The 17,021-nt window shown below is 41.6% G+C and overlaps 1 protein-coding gene across 1 annotated transcript; it reads right to left on the reverse strand.

Moving 5' to 3' along the window:
* Positions 1-342: 342 nt before the first annotated feature.
* On the reverse strand, positions 343-15,910 carry kiaa0232 (KIAA0232 ortholog). The gene is made up of 8 exons (XM_011487738.2): positions 15,549-15,910; positions 11,917-12,491; positions 9,820-9,960; positions 8,436-8,505; positions 7,694-7,778; positions 4,215-7,587; positions 3,947-4,056; positions 343-3,056 (listed from the first exon to the last, which is right to left on the reverse strand). The coding sequence occupies exons 2-8, from the start codon at positions 12,151-12,153 to the stop codon at positions 2,957-2,959; spliced, it is 4,116 nt and encodes a 1,371-aa protein (XP_011486040.2). The 5' UTR covers positions 12,154-12,491; positions 15,549-15,910; the 3' UTR covers positions 343-2,956.
* Between the last annotated feature and the right edge of the window lie 1,111 nt (positions 15,911-17,021).

Genomic DNA, 17,021 nt, shown 5'->3' on the forward strand with positions numbered 1-17,021 from the left:
GGACAGGCGTCTCTTTATACAGATATCCACTTTAAACAGGTGACATTAATACAAGTAATGAGCGGAGCTTCTTAAAGAATTAGTTAGGGACGTGATTCTTTGTTTCTAGGAAATAACTTGTTTTCTGCTCCAAAATCAAATTGTTGGATTCTATTTTTTTACATTGTGTCTCTCAGTTGAAGTATTTCTATGATGAACATTACAGACCTCTTACAGCAGTTTAGGTGGAACAACTTCTAGAATGTATGACTGGAATTGTTTTAGCTTGCACTCTAGCACCACCAAGAGGTGAAGCTGCAAAGCTGCACACTCATCCATCCTCCAATGAGACATCGACTCGTGTTGAGGTTTGGTTTATTCCTTTATTAGATGTTAAGAAAACCCACAATGAACCAAAATAATTTAAGTCTGGGTGCATGTTAAATCAGAACACTGCTACTGGGAACAGATGATATTCAGGAAGACAGAGGGAAGGGCGGAGGAGGAGCATCATGGGGGTGGAGATGAAAAGACAAGGACAACTGCCTTTTCGCTGTTGGACATGTTCTTTAGACCACAAAGCATTTGACACTCAGCACACCCGTTGACATATTTCTGAACCCTCGCTGAATGAGTTTTCCCATCAGCCATGTTTTTGCATTGAAACACAACCCATAGAAAATGGAAGAAGAAACAGATGAGATGAAACCCATTCCATCCAAGTGCTTTAGTTTCCTGCACACGTTCAGACTAAAACACACAGTTGTGGCGTTTTCGCTAACTCTGCGCTTTTGTCATTAAAAAAAAAAAATGTATTTAATCCAACTGATGAAAGGTGGAGTGTGACGTTGCATGCTCTGATTCTCAGTGACATTCTGCTGTTTGTTTTCCTCAGGTGTCCATCATTCCAAAAAATATAAATCCACATGCAAACATGAAGCATGACTTTGTTCTCTCGCGTGTTTGCATGCACCAAGGTATTGCATAGAACTCTGGGCTCCACAATTGCATTCCGCATTGGTTCAGTTTTTCTCTTCTATGACTATCGCTCTAGAACTAAGGGCAGCTACCTCGCCGGATGGCCGACAAAAAGAACGGTCAATGTTTTACAATCAACAAAATGCTTTTGGATGAATGCATCGATGCTCTGTCACAGGTCTGGATGTGGTTATGTTACGATAAAAAGTTCCTGAGTGACTGTCAAAGAAAGAAGACATGGCGCTGAGCTTTTTTTTTTCTTCTTTTTTTCCACTACCTTCAAACTTAAAGTGGCAACAAACGCGAGCCTTCACAATCTTTGCATTTACGTAAGCAGAAGCCATGCCTACGGTAAAACACCTTCACCTGCGGCCGTGCTTTACCAAGCGCACACATTTTTAACTTTACGCTCATCTGTACTTCGTGTTCCTGGTAGGGAACGTCACTGAAGTCACGATCCTCACAAGCATTCTGAAAATATATATTAAAAAAATAAACCACAAGTTTAATGTTGTCATTTAAACCCTAAGGTTATGGAGGGCTATTGCGCCTCACCTCAAGGATTTTATTGCCAATTCTACACAAGGGTGGTTTGGTTTCTATCTCTGATGCTTTCCAGTTGAAGCTCTGCGGACTCTGCACCCTGAAAACAGAGTCTCTGATCTATTTTTCAACAAGATATATCATAAAAACCAAGAATTATAAACACCTCAGATGGTCAGATAAAAAAAAAGAAAGAAATTCTTGGTGCATTTACAGCATCTTTTTTGGTTTTACATTTGCTCCATTGTCTTTACTTTATGCTGGTTTGGTTGTAAAAAGAAAATAAAAAAAAAAATCACTGATGAGGTTGGAAGGGGGGGGCACCTACTCAAAAAGATGCACTGAAATGCCGGGGTTTATTAGCAGGCAGTATTTCTGCCTGAGCTGTTCCAGCCCGGTAAATCAGCGGTCGCGGCACACAGCGAGAAGCTGTGGTCACACAAAGCCTTTCAAAGAGAAAAAAACAAAACAATCTGACCGCCTGAACTTGAAACAACAAAATGTTTCCATCAACTAAGAAAAGCCACAATCATGGAACTGCAACTTCAAAACACCTTGAGCGTGTTTGTAGCACCACTGTCTGTACCACAGAATTGACAGAAAAGAAACCAAAGTTTCGGTTGTGACAGGCTTTGGCCAAAATGGCTGTAGTCCTGATTTTTTTTTTTCCCCCCGATGGATTTTCCCAATTTCTTATGAAGCAAAGCAAATTCAAGTTTAGTATCTTTTCGCCAGCAAACTCCTTTTGTTTTCCGGTTATTTTATTTTTTTATTATTAATATTATTTCAGTCTCATAAACCACACTGTCTACTACTAGCTTTGAAAGACTATCACCATTCAACAATGCGACTTGTAACTTTTCACACATGAGGAATTTACAGATATTCAAGAAAAGCTGCACACATTCTCTACTTCACATTCAGAAAGTCATCCAAACAAACTATAAATTAAACTCTCAGGTCCTTGCATAAATTCAAATGTCTCTTTCTAAACGGTCGATGGAAAGTAGAGGATGCATTGGCAGGCGTTCCACACAACATTAGGTTCAACTAGAAAAAGCGGAGTGGGACCGGCTGGACAAACACTTGCACAACCATTCAAACACCATCAGCCATCAGAATCTTAGCTCAAACTCAAAAACATGGGAACAAAGGCAGACATGAATAGAACAAAAAACAATTGTCCAAACTATTTAGCTGTGAGACTTGAAAACAAGTGCACAGAAAAAAAATGATAAAATACACATCTTCTTATGGCATCACTCAAAGACAGAACCTTTTTTTTTTTCCTTTTTTAAGGGGAATTTTCCTATTTCCACTCTTAATGTTGATCTGATTGTTGATTACACAAGGTTTCTTAAGTTAGTAAAAGAAAACCAACAGGGTTATTGTTTGGGTTTGAAGACATGTCTCAGAAAATTAGCCTACATCAGATTTTCCCAGCTCTCAGATGATCCTAAATCTTTCCTGGAAGATGTCCAGTCACAAGAGTGGAGGAGTTGCTCTCAGAGACAGGCGTCCTCTGCAGAACTGGAGTATTCAAATGTTGCTGCTCCCTAGAGAAAGACAATGTCAGGTTACTACACCACAAAAACAAACAAACACTATACATTCAAGTCAGAAAAAGGCTAGCGGAAGAGCAAATGGATTTGAGCCTCAGGTCTCCTGTGATCTTTAAAATATTTGTATATCATCATGTTGATGCTTTCAAATACTGCCTGCCCTACAAAATATTGTATTCCCCTTGCACATAAATACTATGGTCTAAAACAGCAAGGTGTACTACTTATAAGCATGAGATACGGGGTAGCGTGCACACACAACAGACAAACAGGCAGGCCACAGGGCTAACATCTAGATGTGTTGGTGTCCATACTGTTGCTAAGACATTTCAAAAACCTCAAACTTTGAGTCTGATCAAAAATACTAACAAGACCTATTGGCTTTAATGTCCGAATGCTTCAATCATCAAAACAAGGCAGAAACCAAGGCTAGATTCCTGTCAGCTCACAATACAAACATTTCCCAGACTCAAAATTTAAAAAATAATCCAATCTTTAGATCAGCTCCAACACTCAAACCCTACAGCCAACTTTTGATCACGTGATGTGAAAACTTGGATCTCACTGCCTTGCAACCAACAGAATCTCCTTTCATTTTCACTGTGACGCCCACTGAGACGGTATTCCCCCAGCAGGTCACCTGAACCGTGCAAGCTAGTCCACATGTACCTGCCCCCTGAAAAGCCTTGTTTGAGTCAGAATCGTTTCTAGAGATTGTGCTTCTTTGTTTAAAAACAATGCAACAGTCCAAGTCTTCAGGGGGCCGCACTGTCCAGAGTAGATCTGACAGAAAGAAAGGTTCAAGTCCAGTTCTGCCACACACTGTTCTATGAATTCTATGTGATTCTAGTCCCTGCAGATTTAAAAAATAAAACCCCTTCTACCTGTACACTGGGATCCAGGGAAAAGGGGGAGGGCAGATTGTGTTCTGCCACCAACAGTCGTTTTGTTGGCTTTCTGTTCCTCCCTGTCCACGAATATTTAACAGGGAAAACTGGAAAAGAAGAGCAGGATTTGGTTAGCCAGTTTAGTAAAGCAGACAGCTGTGAAACAATGTAAACAACCTCTATCCAAATAAAACACTTCTTTTTTTTTTATCTCTGATTTTGTTCCACACTGACAGTAATCATGAATAGTGTGTGCAACCCTTACCTCTGGTACATCACCAACAAAGTCATAAGCCATCCCGTATTTGGGGATGGGACCTTTTGGTGAACTCAAACAGGACTGCTTTTCCGCTGCAGATTCTTCTCTTTGAACCTTTCCAACAGAAACGTCCGTCTGTCCTCCAGCACTCGATGCGGCTGCTGCCGTTTTGCAGTCTAAGCAAGTCTCTTGCTCAGCAATCGGCAGGAGGGAACTCGAACCCTCCTGTGAATCCAGAGAAGTCTGGGCACTTTTCTCCATGCCAGACTTCTTTAACCTGGGTAGGAATTTACCAGATTCCAGTTCAGACTTCCCGTAGTAAGGGCCCTCACATTCTGCATCCTCCTCCAGAGGTTTGAGGTCTGCCTGAGGATCATCAAAGACATCCACCGGTGCCAGGGCAGGAAAACCCGCTTCCTCTTTGTCAGTTTCAGCCTCTGAATCACTTACTCCAACAGGAGATAACTCTGAAGCTGATATTGGTCGGAAATGGGTCCTGGGAGAAATGCGAATGGCCCTGTACTGCGTCCGGTTGATACCATACATTTGAGAATGGAAGGGTTCACTCTCAGAGTCCGAGCAAAGAATAGACTTTGGCTTGAATCCTGGACTGAACGAAGCCATGTCCTCAGGCTCAAAGGAACACTCAACATGGAGGACTTGAGAGAAGGGATTGTTCAGGTTAAAGGATGCAAAAGGGTACTCTAAACCTTGATCCTCACTATGCAAGCCTCTGTAAGATCCTAGCAAATCTTCATGGAAGATCAATGAAAATCCCTTATTCATTCCATCCCCACTTCCTCTGATGGCTTGGTCACTTTGTCCAAATGACACAAGAGGCCTCCATAGGGGCCTGTGCCCTGGGGCAAAGCAGCTGCTCTTGTTCATAAACACATCTTTGCCAGTGATAGTGAGCAGGTCTGAGCTTGAAGCAGTTGCAGCCGCACATTGTAGCAAGCTACCATGAGAGCCACTTGGTGGCACAACAGCCCAATTCTTATCACTGCTTAGTGTTTTCAACTCTCCGTACACCCCTCCGAGAATGAATGATGTGGTCTCCTTGTCAGAGTTTAAGGCCCAGGGCTTGGACGGAGTCATGTAATCCCCGGCACCACCCACCTTGGAGAGGTTGTTTTTGGCCAAGTCTTGCTCTTGCTTCTTGCCTTCCCATAGGTGATATTCTGACCGCTGTACTGCTTTTTTCTGAGGCCTCTGCACTGGAAGTCCTTTAGTCTGATCTTCTAGACAGCTGCAACAGTAAGGGCTTGGCTCTTGTGAGAAGAGACCCTTGGTTGATTTTTCTGCTCCAGGCCCTGAAATTGCAGCTTTTTCATTTCCAATAGCAGTCCAAATGTCTTTTATTATCCCTGAGCTGTAATCTTCACTCTGTTGGTTTCTGTTGTCCAGGAACCCCCCAGTGCTGTACTGTTTGCTGTCGTTGCTTTCCAATGCTATGCCACAAACAGACTCCAATTTAGATATTTTGGTGAAGGTCTGATTGGACGCTGTGCTAACACTGACCTCTTCACATTTTTTAACAGAGTCCTCCTGCAGAAAATCCAAGATTTGGTCATCTCGATATGTAGCAGGAAGAGGAGGGATAGCACAATCATTCTCGTCATTGCCAATCTGGGCAGCATCTTCTGCTGTAGCGTTTCCTTGCTCATTGTCTGACCGAGTTTCCTCTGAATGTGACCACGGACTGCAAGTTCTTGTTGATAAGTTAGAACAGTGTTCAGTTTCATCAAAGGCACTATTTTTGGTCCATATTAACAAGCGAGACTGTTTATTAGAGTGTGGCTCGAGACAGCTGCTAGAATCCGTGTTGTTTTCGTGACCGACAGACAGTGACTCGTGGGGAAGAGGAAAAGTGGGGCTGTCATACTGCAGCTCGAACAGATTGAAGCAGGATGAGTTCAGGCCTGATGGTTCACTGGTAGCTTCAGGAGCAGGGGGCTCCTCAACATTTCCAGACAATTTGCTCAAAGTGAAGGACACACTATCGAGAAGAGGGGAGAGTCGAACAGGAGAGTCTCCAATAAAGCTTTCTCCATCTACGTCTTCGGAAGTGGATGGTGAATAACATCCCCAAACTTGAACCATGTTTTCCAGATCCTCCATTAAAAAGCCAACAGATCCTGAAGCTTCCTGTGAGTCTGCCCGTATTGCACTTTTCCCTTGCTGCTCAAGTCCATCTAACACTAAACAACATCCTGCCTCGACCTCTCCTTGCTCCCTGCTCTTTTGTCGAATCATGCTTAAGATCCTACTCTCTTGTATTGAGTCTGAGGCACTAGTATCCAACATGGATTGATAAATATCAACTTCATAGAAGTCGGTGAATTCAGACAGATGCTTGTCATCTAAATCTTTTCTTTCCTCTGGCTGAGGGCAGCTTAAAGTCCCAATGAGGCCAGCACTTTCATCTTCAGCTTCAACAAGACCTTCCACGAAGTGCCCATCTACAAATGAGCCTGCAGCTATGTACGCTCTCTGGTAACTCTCACTGGCAATACAGACACCTTGGATATTATCTGGGAACCTATCCATTTCAGATGTCAAGTCATAGCCATCTGCAAAGTCTTCCTTGCTTCGATATTTCGTTTCCAGCTTGCTTTGATGGCTGCTGAAAGGTATGAGATACTCTGTAATGGGCTCAGTGTACCAAAGTGGCTCCTCCATGTATTCCTTCTTGTTTCTGGCCTCAACTCCGGACTCTTTTGGTTCCAAACAGCCTGGATCTTTACGAATCTCCTTTAGCGGTCTCTTCCCCTTTTTGTAAAGCTGGGACTGTTTGCTAGCAGCACCACCGATGGCGGCAGTACTGCTTCCTCCTGGGTTTCTTCGCTCCTCTTTGTCAATAACCTTCGCCTGCAGCTTCACCTGCCCACTGTTGCGTGTCCTCTTATTCTTTCCAGCCTCCCTCGACTTGTGCCGCATTCTTACGTTCTTGTTTTTGGACGACCTTGAGTCACCCTGATTCCCACTTGAGCTTGAGCCTGCCTCACTGGAGCCAGACGACCAGGATCTGGGTCGGTATTTACCCTCAGATCTGTGTCTATTCTGTCTCTTTAAGTGAACAGTAGATTTGTCCTCTGCGGATGCACCCCCTTGGTATCTGTTTTCTTTCTCCTTTTTGCTTCGTCGTTGCTGGCCTCTCTCATTGGTCACAGTAGTGATGATGCCACAAGCTTCAGAGTTTCGCTCCTTTGTGGTTTCACCTTCACTGTTGTCTTTGGGGGAGGAAGTATCTGTGCTGGTTTGTGGGGCTGCAGAGGATGAACTTGAGTATGAGCTGGCCTTCGCCTTGTTCCACACGGTCATAATTTCTTGGAGACAAACCGGTTTCTCTGACAACGGAGGAAAGGCTTCATAGTACCTGCAAAGAAAATACAAAAATTGAATCCAAACAGAAAAGAAAGTCTCAAATACACACTCTCAGCGCATGTTTTGATGATACATTTGACATTAAATGCATTGCTTACATTTCCACCTGGTCCTTTGAAGATGGAGATTCAACTCGCTCTGGAGACTGGGAGCCATCAGATTTCTTCTGAATACGCTTTTCTTCTGTGATGCAATTAAACAACAAAGCATCCAGTTAGAACACACACCACTTAACTTGCTTTGACCTTTTTAAAGTTCAACTCCAATAATCATTTGATCTATTTTAAAAGCATTCCTGGTGGTCTTTTAATTAAGATTAGGCTGTTTTTTAAATAAAAAAAAAAACTGTGTTGTTTTCTAGGACAGTTTCTGCAGAGTGACAGTAGTTCATTATAAATTCACCTCTGAGTTGTGGGCGGGACTGTTGTCATGGAGTAAGCCTGCCCTTACTTCCCATCGTCCCTTTGTTTACACTCTCCAGCTATCTTACAGCCCCTCACACCCCCAATTGAACAATAACATTGCATCAAAAATGGCGAGCAATATTGAAGCTATCCAACCGTACAGTTTTAAGACAAATACCAGCTCAGACGAGGAAAAGGAAGACGTAGATGGATTTAGTCTGAGTTGGAGCAGGGAGGTTGTGACAACCGATTATTACATCTACGTCACAGCTACAAGCTTTTGCCTGATTCACAGCGATTTGAGTAAATAAATACTCAGAAAAAACATTTTAAGCTTAATTTTCCTAATATTTGTCCTCCATAAAAATCCCACAAGAACATGCAAAATTGGAGAGGTTCTTTCAGCATTTTTGTCAGAGCGCCACAGTTCTCAAACCTTTTTGCTTGTTCTGGATGTCCTTAAGTTTAGTACAGAGCTCTTCAACCAGACTCTCAATTCCAGAATTCTGCAAAGACAAAACGACATTAGATTTAAACAAAAAAACAAAAACAAATAATTCCTAATAGAGAAAATATCTTTAGATGAGTTTAGGCCTTTGAAAGGGCTGATCTATATTTAAACAAAATAATCTGTATGAAAGCAGTCTGCACGTTTTTGGCCTAGACACATATAGCAGTTAAAGGTGATAAAAAAACTGGCAAAGTAAGCAGCCGCACATAGGTCCGTTTAAGAATGCTCAGTAACGGCTGCGTTACATGTAGTACTGATACACATATACATATACAAAGCACACAAAAGCAGAATAATCACTTCCTTACTCTAGTCACTACAACACATTCTGTTAGCTCCCTACACTGAGAAGGAACTAATCTGAACAGAGCATTAGCAGATCTCTACAGTTAATATTTGGATTTGGCCTTTAGGTTTTTTCTGCTGGAAGCCCTTTCTGACTTAACCAGATTGCGGCCGTAACCCAAGATCGTCCCGTTCCGAAACTGGAGCAGCAGGCGGTGAATTTAAGAGCACGTGTGAGTGACTAATATAATCCAGCAATCTTTAATTGACAAAACCGCGAAATGTCAAAGTAAATGAGTGTTTCCTCTAAACAGCTTTTCCTTTTTTATAATGGTGCTAATGCTGATCAGCTGACAGCCTACAGGCTGCTGTGTGCTGATTGAAAACTAAAGAGCAGCAGCACTGCATAGCACTCCAGCAGATCCTTCCTCCTCCCTCAACTCAAAACCTGTAGGTCCAGTCCTGCCAGAGCACAGTTATCAGGACTATGAATGATCTGGAGTAGTCACGTTCCTTTAAGGGTTAATTGTTGAGAGCGTGGAACACCACTTCAGAAGATTTGAGCATTATCTGGTGTGACATGCGTGTCATTCTTCAAATATGAAGTATGAAAAAACAGCAGCTGCTTTTAAGACAGTTTGATGTTGTTTTAAACCCCTTGGGGTTTAACCATAAAATGTTGGGATCAAACCGAATGTTGACCCCAGAAAAAGACAAAAGGTAGAGTAATCCAGGCTTTTACCGATATACTTTGTTTTGTGTTCTTCCCTTTTACAATGCTTTGACTTAATGGTCTATTTGCTCTGATTGAGGCAATTAGGATCTGATTACATTAACAAGTCATTCCCTCAAATTCCTGACTTAATAAAAAAAAGCTTTTAAAAACCAGAAGAAAAGAAACGAGTCAAAGCCAAAATATTATGAAAAAACAGTAAAACTGAGAGAAAAAATTCTAAAGAAGCCGAACACTACGCAAGAGCATTATGTTAAGAGGTGCCAAGTTTACCAAACCAACAAATCTCACTTCATCAGATGCAGAGCGAAGGCATTGCACAGCAGCTTGCTTCTTCATTTCTTCCAGACTCAGGTCGGTTCCTCCTTTTTTCTTGCTCCTGCCCCATTTTTTCCCAGCTCCCTTCTCCCATCCCAGGAAGATGTCGTTTTCCTTTCAAAGAAAAGGCAAAGTCAAATATAAATGAATGTAAAAACTATTTTACAGATCAGAACTGGTTTGCAACAAAATTCAAGTTGAGGACTGCATTTCAAAATTGTAACTGCACAAAACAAAAAGAAAGTGGTTGGTGGTGCAATTTCCTTGGTGATTGAGAAAGATCTTATGTCTCTTTGCAGGGTCCAGACTCAGGTTATTCTGCAGGAAGCATCCCTGTGCAAAACTGAACATTTTCAGGGCACCAGAAAAAAATCACTTTCTTTCTTGCAAGAAGAATAAATCACACAAAGAAAGTTTTTCAAAAGCAAAATAATCTAAACTTGAAAAAACACTTCTTAGGGTTTGTTCAGACAGGAAAAGTCATTTTTGTCCAGATTGATTCTGTTTAATTTCGTCCGGATCAAGTCCCGAATTTTGCGTTTTGTCTGTATTCAGACTGGCATCAAGCGGCTCATTCAGACCAGAGCTTGCAAACAAAACCATGTGACTAAAGATCTCTTTAAAGATCCCACACTAAAGATCTCTTAGAACTTTAAATTTAGATTTGGAACGTCAGGTACAACACTTTTTACTTGTTACTTCGGTACGGCTGAGGCGTGCTGCAAGTTGGTTACTTGCAAGGAGACGTGCCGTGTGTACTTAAACTCAGAGGATGCTAGCAACTTAAGTAATGAGCAAATGTCGGGTATGGATGATAACTGTTAATGTTGAATAGATTGTGCAGAAAACAGTGAGAAGCTATGTGTGTCGAGTTCAAGTGTTTGTAACGAGCCTGAATACATATAATCTCATGTCAATGAGTTGATGTGTGTCAATGTTGTGGTGTTATGTTTTTAAAAGAATTGTTGAGGAAACTACAAGGTAGCCTTTAGGGTGACATCAAAGCATGTGAGAAGTGTTTTCAGCTGTTCAAATAAAAGTTCTAACAAATAAACAGTTGGACCTTTTTCCTGCTTGATAAAACAATGGTTGCTTTACATTTCTCAGCGACTTGTCCGTTGCTTCATTCCTACTCCAATCACGTTTGGGTTCAGTTGTTCTGCTCCGATGACGGATTCTATTCAGACTGAGGAATCACAGAGCGAACCAAAGCACAGTCCAATTGGAAACGAACCGAGACCACCTCCAAAGATGGGTCAGAGAGCGGTTCCTGGTCCCGGACCAGGGCCCACTTGGGCGTATTCAGACTGAAAATTTGTTCTGGATTATCGGGGGAATCTAACTCTAAATGTGTCCAGTCTGAATACACCCATGGTGACTAGATTTCTTTTACCATAATTTAAGATTTCTTGTTAAGACCATTTGTCATATCCCATTGGCAGAATTTTTTTTTTTGTGCTTATTTGAGGTAAATTTGCCAATGGAGTAAATGCTTTTGACTTATTTCTAAGGGCCCCGTTTTTGAGTGTGAAATCTGCAGTTAGTCAGTTCAGAGCTGTTTACAGTGATCTTTATAAAAACTGCAGACTAACCTGCTGCAGTTCTGTGCAGTTTGTTCCTCATACTGTCAGTATTTGTTGAGACCTAAAGTGTGGCAGGTTTGAAGCTTGAAGTCAGCAAACCGGTTCAACACTTGAAAATGTTTGGGTCCTTCAGAAAGCTCTAAGAAATTGCACTGGGTCTTTGGAAGAGTTGCACTTCAGCCTTTGAACACAATGTTCTCATCTGAATCGAGAGTGCAGTGTAAGCGAAGACTTGTGATAACTTCTATTGAAACTGAAACCTTTGTTTACACAGGAAAACTTCAGCAATAAAAAAAATTTCACAAGAGCGACGGCTTCTGCAACCCTGATTTCAAAAGCCTTTGTGCAACCACGCGTCACATTATCAGTGTCCCACACACCTTAGCTCTGATCCAGCTGTTTCAGTAAATATACATTAACCCAGCAGTGGAAAAAACAAAACTCTGTTTTTGCATTGTGACATATTTTTAAAGACTTTGACGCTCACCTGGTCCTGCAGGTCATAATCATAGCTGTCATGCAGGAGGAGGCTGAGAACGTAGCGGGTGTAAATCATAGCATCAATCCCACACTTCTCAAGCTCCTGGCCGAGCCAGCTCTGCACTGGACCCAGCGACTGGAGCAGGGACATCTCTGAAGGAGGCAGGGGGCCCACAAGAGGATAGGGGCAAGAGAAGTTCTCAGGAGGAGCAGGACCGTCTGAATCGGTGCTCACTGGACGCATGGGACCTCAGGTTTTGGCCATTGTCAGGCAGAGCAGCATTGTGACGGAGAGCGACGGTAGGGTGGCAGGTGAAGGAGGAAGGAGAAGGTAGAACTTTCCTGGAAGCGGGGAGGGGGCTCACTTCAGCAGGATGCACTGAAGGGGCTCTACATGGGGAGGCATGTAGGATCTTTTGTTTTTATTGCTTTTAGCAAAAAGAAAAAAAGGAAAGAAATTTCACTCGTGAGGCATGGCTTATGCTGCTGACAGATTCCAGCTGCAGAGGAAAACACAAGACGTGTTTAAGTCTCAGTCGGAGTGGTCCATGTTGGGACTCGGCCTTACTTCACCGGCATCAGCTGAAACAGAAGAAACAAGGAGTTTTTAAAGACTTTGTCAAAGTTGAGATAAAGTCCCACTTTAATCATCTTTTAAACTATTTTCAAAGTGTTCCCATTGGTCTTTAGATTATGACTATGCTGCTTTTAGCTAAAATTAAAAAAAAACTGTCATTTTCGAGAACATAGTTTCTGCAGAGCGGCAGCAGTACATTCGTAAATTACGAATGGAGGCTGCACCCTTTTGATTGGCTGGCCCTGTCGTCACTCAGCAGCAGCATTTTGATAACTACCCGCTGAAACCACGGTGAAGTTAGTTTTAGGTTGGATATTCGATGGACGTGTGCATGATATGGCGAAGATTTTACATCAAACCTAATACTAAATTACAATAAAGCATTTCCTCATGTTGTATTTATTCTAATTTTTCAATAGCTGTGTGACCATACCAACACCATACACAAATTTATTTTGCAATCACAGATGCTGAATATTTTATATGCATTTTTTAATTAAAATTTCAGAGGTTCACGTATGAATTCTGGCTTTTTTTTTTCAATAGCTCCCAAAATATGTGACCCAACTGTGTCCCGAATTGTGGCCCTGACACCCCCAACATCAGACACACCACTGTTTTGAAATTGTTGATGATAAATATTTTATATAAATTTTTGTATTAAAATTCTAGCAGTTTTAAAATGAATTTTGGCCATTGTGTTAATAGCTCCAAAACCATGTGACCCAAAAAGATGAAATGTATGCCGAATTGTGGCACTGGCATCCCAACAGACACTTGAAACAAAAAAAAAACATAAGAGCAGCAATCTCTGGCAAATAGCAGGAGAAAGGAAGCACAAAATAGTTTTGTTTTCTTGTCTCAAATATCACTCTTGACCAATGCACTGCACTCTCGTCCAATGGACTAATGGGATGCATTTGGACTCGTGGGGTCACACAGTTAGAGTAAATTGAAAAAATGGCCAGAATTCATATGGGAACCTCTGATAATTGAATATAAAAACTCATAAAATATTCTTCATCTAAAGCTGCAAAGAAAAAGTGGTGGGCATTATGTTGGGATGTCAGTGCCACAATTCAGCATAAGTTTCATTTTTTAGGGTCACATGGTTTGGAAGCTATTGAAAAAATGCCAGAATTAATATGCAAACCTCTGAAATTTTGATATTAAAAAATTTTCAGCATTAGGGTTGCACGATATGGGGAAAACTACCGATCTGCGATATTAGTGATCAATATTGCGACGACGATATAACTTGTGATTCATGAACAAATAGCAAAACAACCAAAAACATCATTTGCATTTCACTGCTACCGTTTCATTTAAATTAGAGGCCACGTAACCTAAATTACACTCCAAATGACCCTCGTCTACATAGGAGACGACCATCTAACATAAAAGGGCTCCGTCTGATTGGTCAAATGCATAAAGGGATTTATTTGATTTATTAAATACTTCAAGCTGCCATAAAATTGTTGATGCACATTTAAGTTTACCATTTATTGCAATTTTCACCTTCGTTTGTGATTAGCATATTGCACAGCTTGATATTGCGATAACAATAAATTTGCCATTTATTGTGCAGGCTTATTCACCATCTAAAATTGCAAAAATAAATGGGTGTGTCTGGTGTTGGTACAATTCGGCATACATTTGGAATCCTAAGGTCACATTGATTGGGAGCTACTGAACAAAATACCAGAATATTAACTTCAAACTTTTATTCTGTAGTCATAGCAAAATAAATAGGATCCTATGAACACAACTTGATGAACCTGTTTCATTGTAATCCATTTCTTTAAGCAAAACAGTGAGTCTAAGTTATGATCTAACATCACCCCATATCAGGCATTTGTTAATTTATTGACGGTCCCTAAGAGACACCGCTCTGGTTCCGCGCTGAATGTTTGTCGAAAATCCAACATAACTTCACCGCCGTCACCCGGTGAGGACGTCAAAGGGCGAGATAAGGAGCTCCAGTGTGCCATCATGACGTGTCAGCAATCCACACGGTTCTGTGGGACAGCAGCGAGTGCGTTAAACGCAGACGGTCAGGAGTTTATAGGTCTGCAATCTTGATAGAATAGTGGCTAAATATGGCTGACCAGTGTCTCCAAGCCAGCTGTTCGCGTGCGCATTAGCTCTGGTAGCTAATTTCTGCCTGAAGGTTTCCACACAACCCCTAAATGACCCAAGAATCCTTCCAACAGAAGCGGTCTTTTTGCCGTTAGATGGGAACACATGAGACTGGAGTGCTGTGGCGGGAATGTGCGAGTATTTTTTGCTGCGCATTGAAGTTTTGCGCAAAAAACGGACAGTTTACGGCAATAAATAAAACTGCTCCGAGTTTGAGGGAAAAGCCGCTAATAATACAACCTTAACTTTGGTGTGCAATTATAATGCCGAATTTCGTAAACGTCAAACGTAGTTCAGCGTCCGACAAACTAAAAGGATTTGCGTCACTGGCAGTCAAACGACAAGGTTAGCTTGACCACCGACCTTTAGCAGATGAGCTATGCTAGCTACATTAGCTTCCTAGCGCTATTCCTTTTCTGTCACTGTCCTCTTTATTTTAATCATTTTAATTAGCATGACGATAATTTTAGGCATTGGTCTCAGCTATCGCGTCATAATAACCCCATTTAATCCGGTTGTTTAGTAAGATAAATTTATCACGGGTTTTATAACGGCGACATACATAAACGCTATGACGGTTCTCCATAAAATAATTCGGAATAAACAAGTCAAGAGAACATATAATTCGCTTAAGTTTGTAGACACAAATGGAAACGCGGGAGATAAATATGGCAATGCCAAAATCCAAGAACTCTTTTAAAACAAATTCCAACCAGCTATAGCTAGCTAACGCTAGCCGTCACGTAGCTACGCTTGTTGTGATCAAGGGGGAGGAACGGCTTCCCGGTACCAGAGGACTGTCAGACGTTTTTCCCTGCGCCGTTTCGTCATAACTAAAAACACTAAGACTACTAAAAATTAAACACCAAAATGGCCAAGTGTGCGCGGAGACGGGAAGAAAGCCTGTTCGCCGGTTTACTTACATGCCGTGGGCTGAAGTCGAGCGAAACAGCGAAAGAGGAGCGGCTATCTCTCTCCCGCTGCAGTTCCGAGCTCGAGCTCTGGAATCCGCTGCGGTAGCATCGCGTATCATGGAGGACGCCGACAGAAATGGCGCTGTTTTCACATCCACCGTGTCTCCGACAGCAGCAGGAAAACCAGCCGCATTCGGGCTCCAGCCGACGAGAAGTCACCGACGGGCGGTGTGGACTAGCGAAAGCCACTCTGTCCGCCGAGAAAACCCAGTTTCCTTAAGAAACATTCCTCTGAATGCGACACCTTTCGCGTTTGTATCCAAGGCAACGGGGCGAAGCTCCGCCGTCCTGGGAGGGCTGGTTAGTTTCTTCCGCTGGAGTATTACATCACAAGTCCAAATAAGTAGTCCTTTTAAAATTCACACCCACGCTGAAATGAAACCAATACAGGGCAACTACAAAAATTAAAGTAAATAAAAATAAATTAATAATTCAGCTTGATTAATAAGAAAATAATCACAAAAGAAAAGGTAGGCTTTATAAAACTATAGAATTAATCCATCCAGCCCAAATATAAGTTCTTAATTTTAGATGTAATATTAATTAGCACAAAATGTCTGTACCCTTACTTGTACAACATTTGTCCACATATCAAAGTAAATAAAGTAAATCTATGTAATTTTTCCCTTACTTTCGTTTAATTTAAACAATAAATCATCAACATAAAAACTACATTTTACTTTGAAAGTCAAACTTTAAGTTTGTGAATAAACCTGTACTGTCATTGTAATGATAAATGAAACTGTTGGGTGGTTTTGCCTTGCTAATTTATAACAGTCAACAGCATCATTTTGGTTTTATTGTAGTAAATAGGCTGTAACTGATTCTATCTGGTGAGGATGCGCCAAACACATAAGCACACTAATGCGCCGTTTTTTAGTGTCCCATACAGCTACATTCCTGCAATGATAAATAAACACTATATAAATGCTTGTGGCCCTGAGACAAACTAGTGACCTGTCCTGGGTGTACTCCGCCTTCACCCAACAGGCTCCATTAACCCTGTGACCCCAAAAGGGATATGTGTGTTAAGAAAATGGATGGATGGACAAACACTTGTTTATATGTATATGTTTCTGTGTGTGTGTGTATGTATTTCTTGGAGCGAAATAAGTGTTTTCTGTCAAATTGGACCCTCCTCAGCAGATTTATCTTCATGTACAGAGATCTGCACCATGTCTCGCGTTCCTTTCTGGGACCTACACTTAATCCAGTTAATGGCCTCATTTTTTTCCTTGCATCTTATTTGTCCGTGAGCTCAGACAGAGCACCTTCATGCATTTTTTTAAGCATTCGCACATCTTGCCTTTTTGACTCCAATCTAACAGCCCCAGCCTCTCGTGTTCCTGTTCAGACTTTAACGTTGTAGTTTTTGATGCTGCTAATAGAAATGTTGTATTTAATGAGCTTCCAAAAGTCAAG

The sequence above is a fragment of the Oryzias latipes genome, chromosome 18 (genome assembly GCF_002234675.1).
Source record: "Oryzias latipes chromosome 18, ASM223467v1".
Classification (NCBI taxonomy): domain Eukaryota; kingdom Metazoa; phylum Chordata; class Actinopteri; order Beloniformes; family Adrianichthyidae; genus Oryzias; species Oryzias latipes.

Coding starts and splice junctions, on each gene's coding strand:
- kiaa0232 (XM_011487738.2), bottom strand. CDS start 12,153: ATGCGTCCAGTGAGCACCGATTCAGACGGTCCTGCTCCTCCTGAGAAC. Junction 7,588..7,693: donor TCAAAGGACCAGGTGGAAAT/GTAAGCAATGCA, acceptor TTTTCTTTGCAG/GTACTATGAAGCCTTTCCTC. Junction 4,057..4,214: donor TTGTTGGTGATGTACCAGAG/GTAAGGGTTGCA, acceptor CTTCTTTTCCAG/TTTTCCCTGTTAAATATTCG.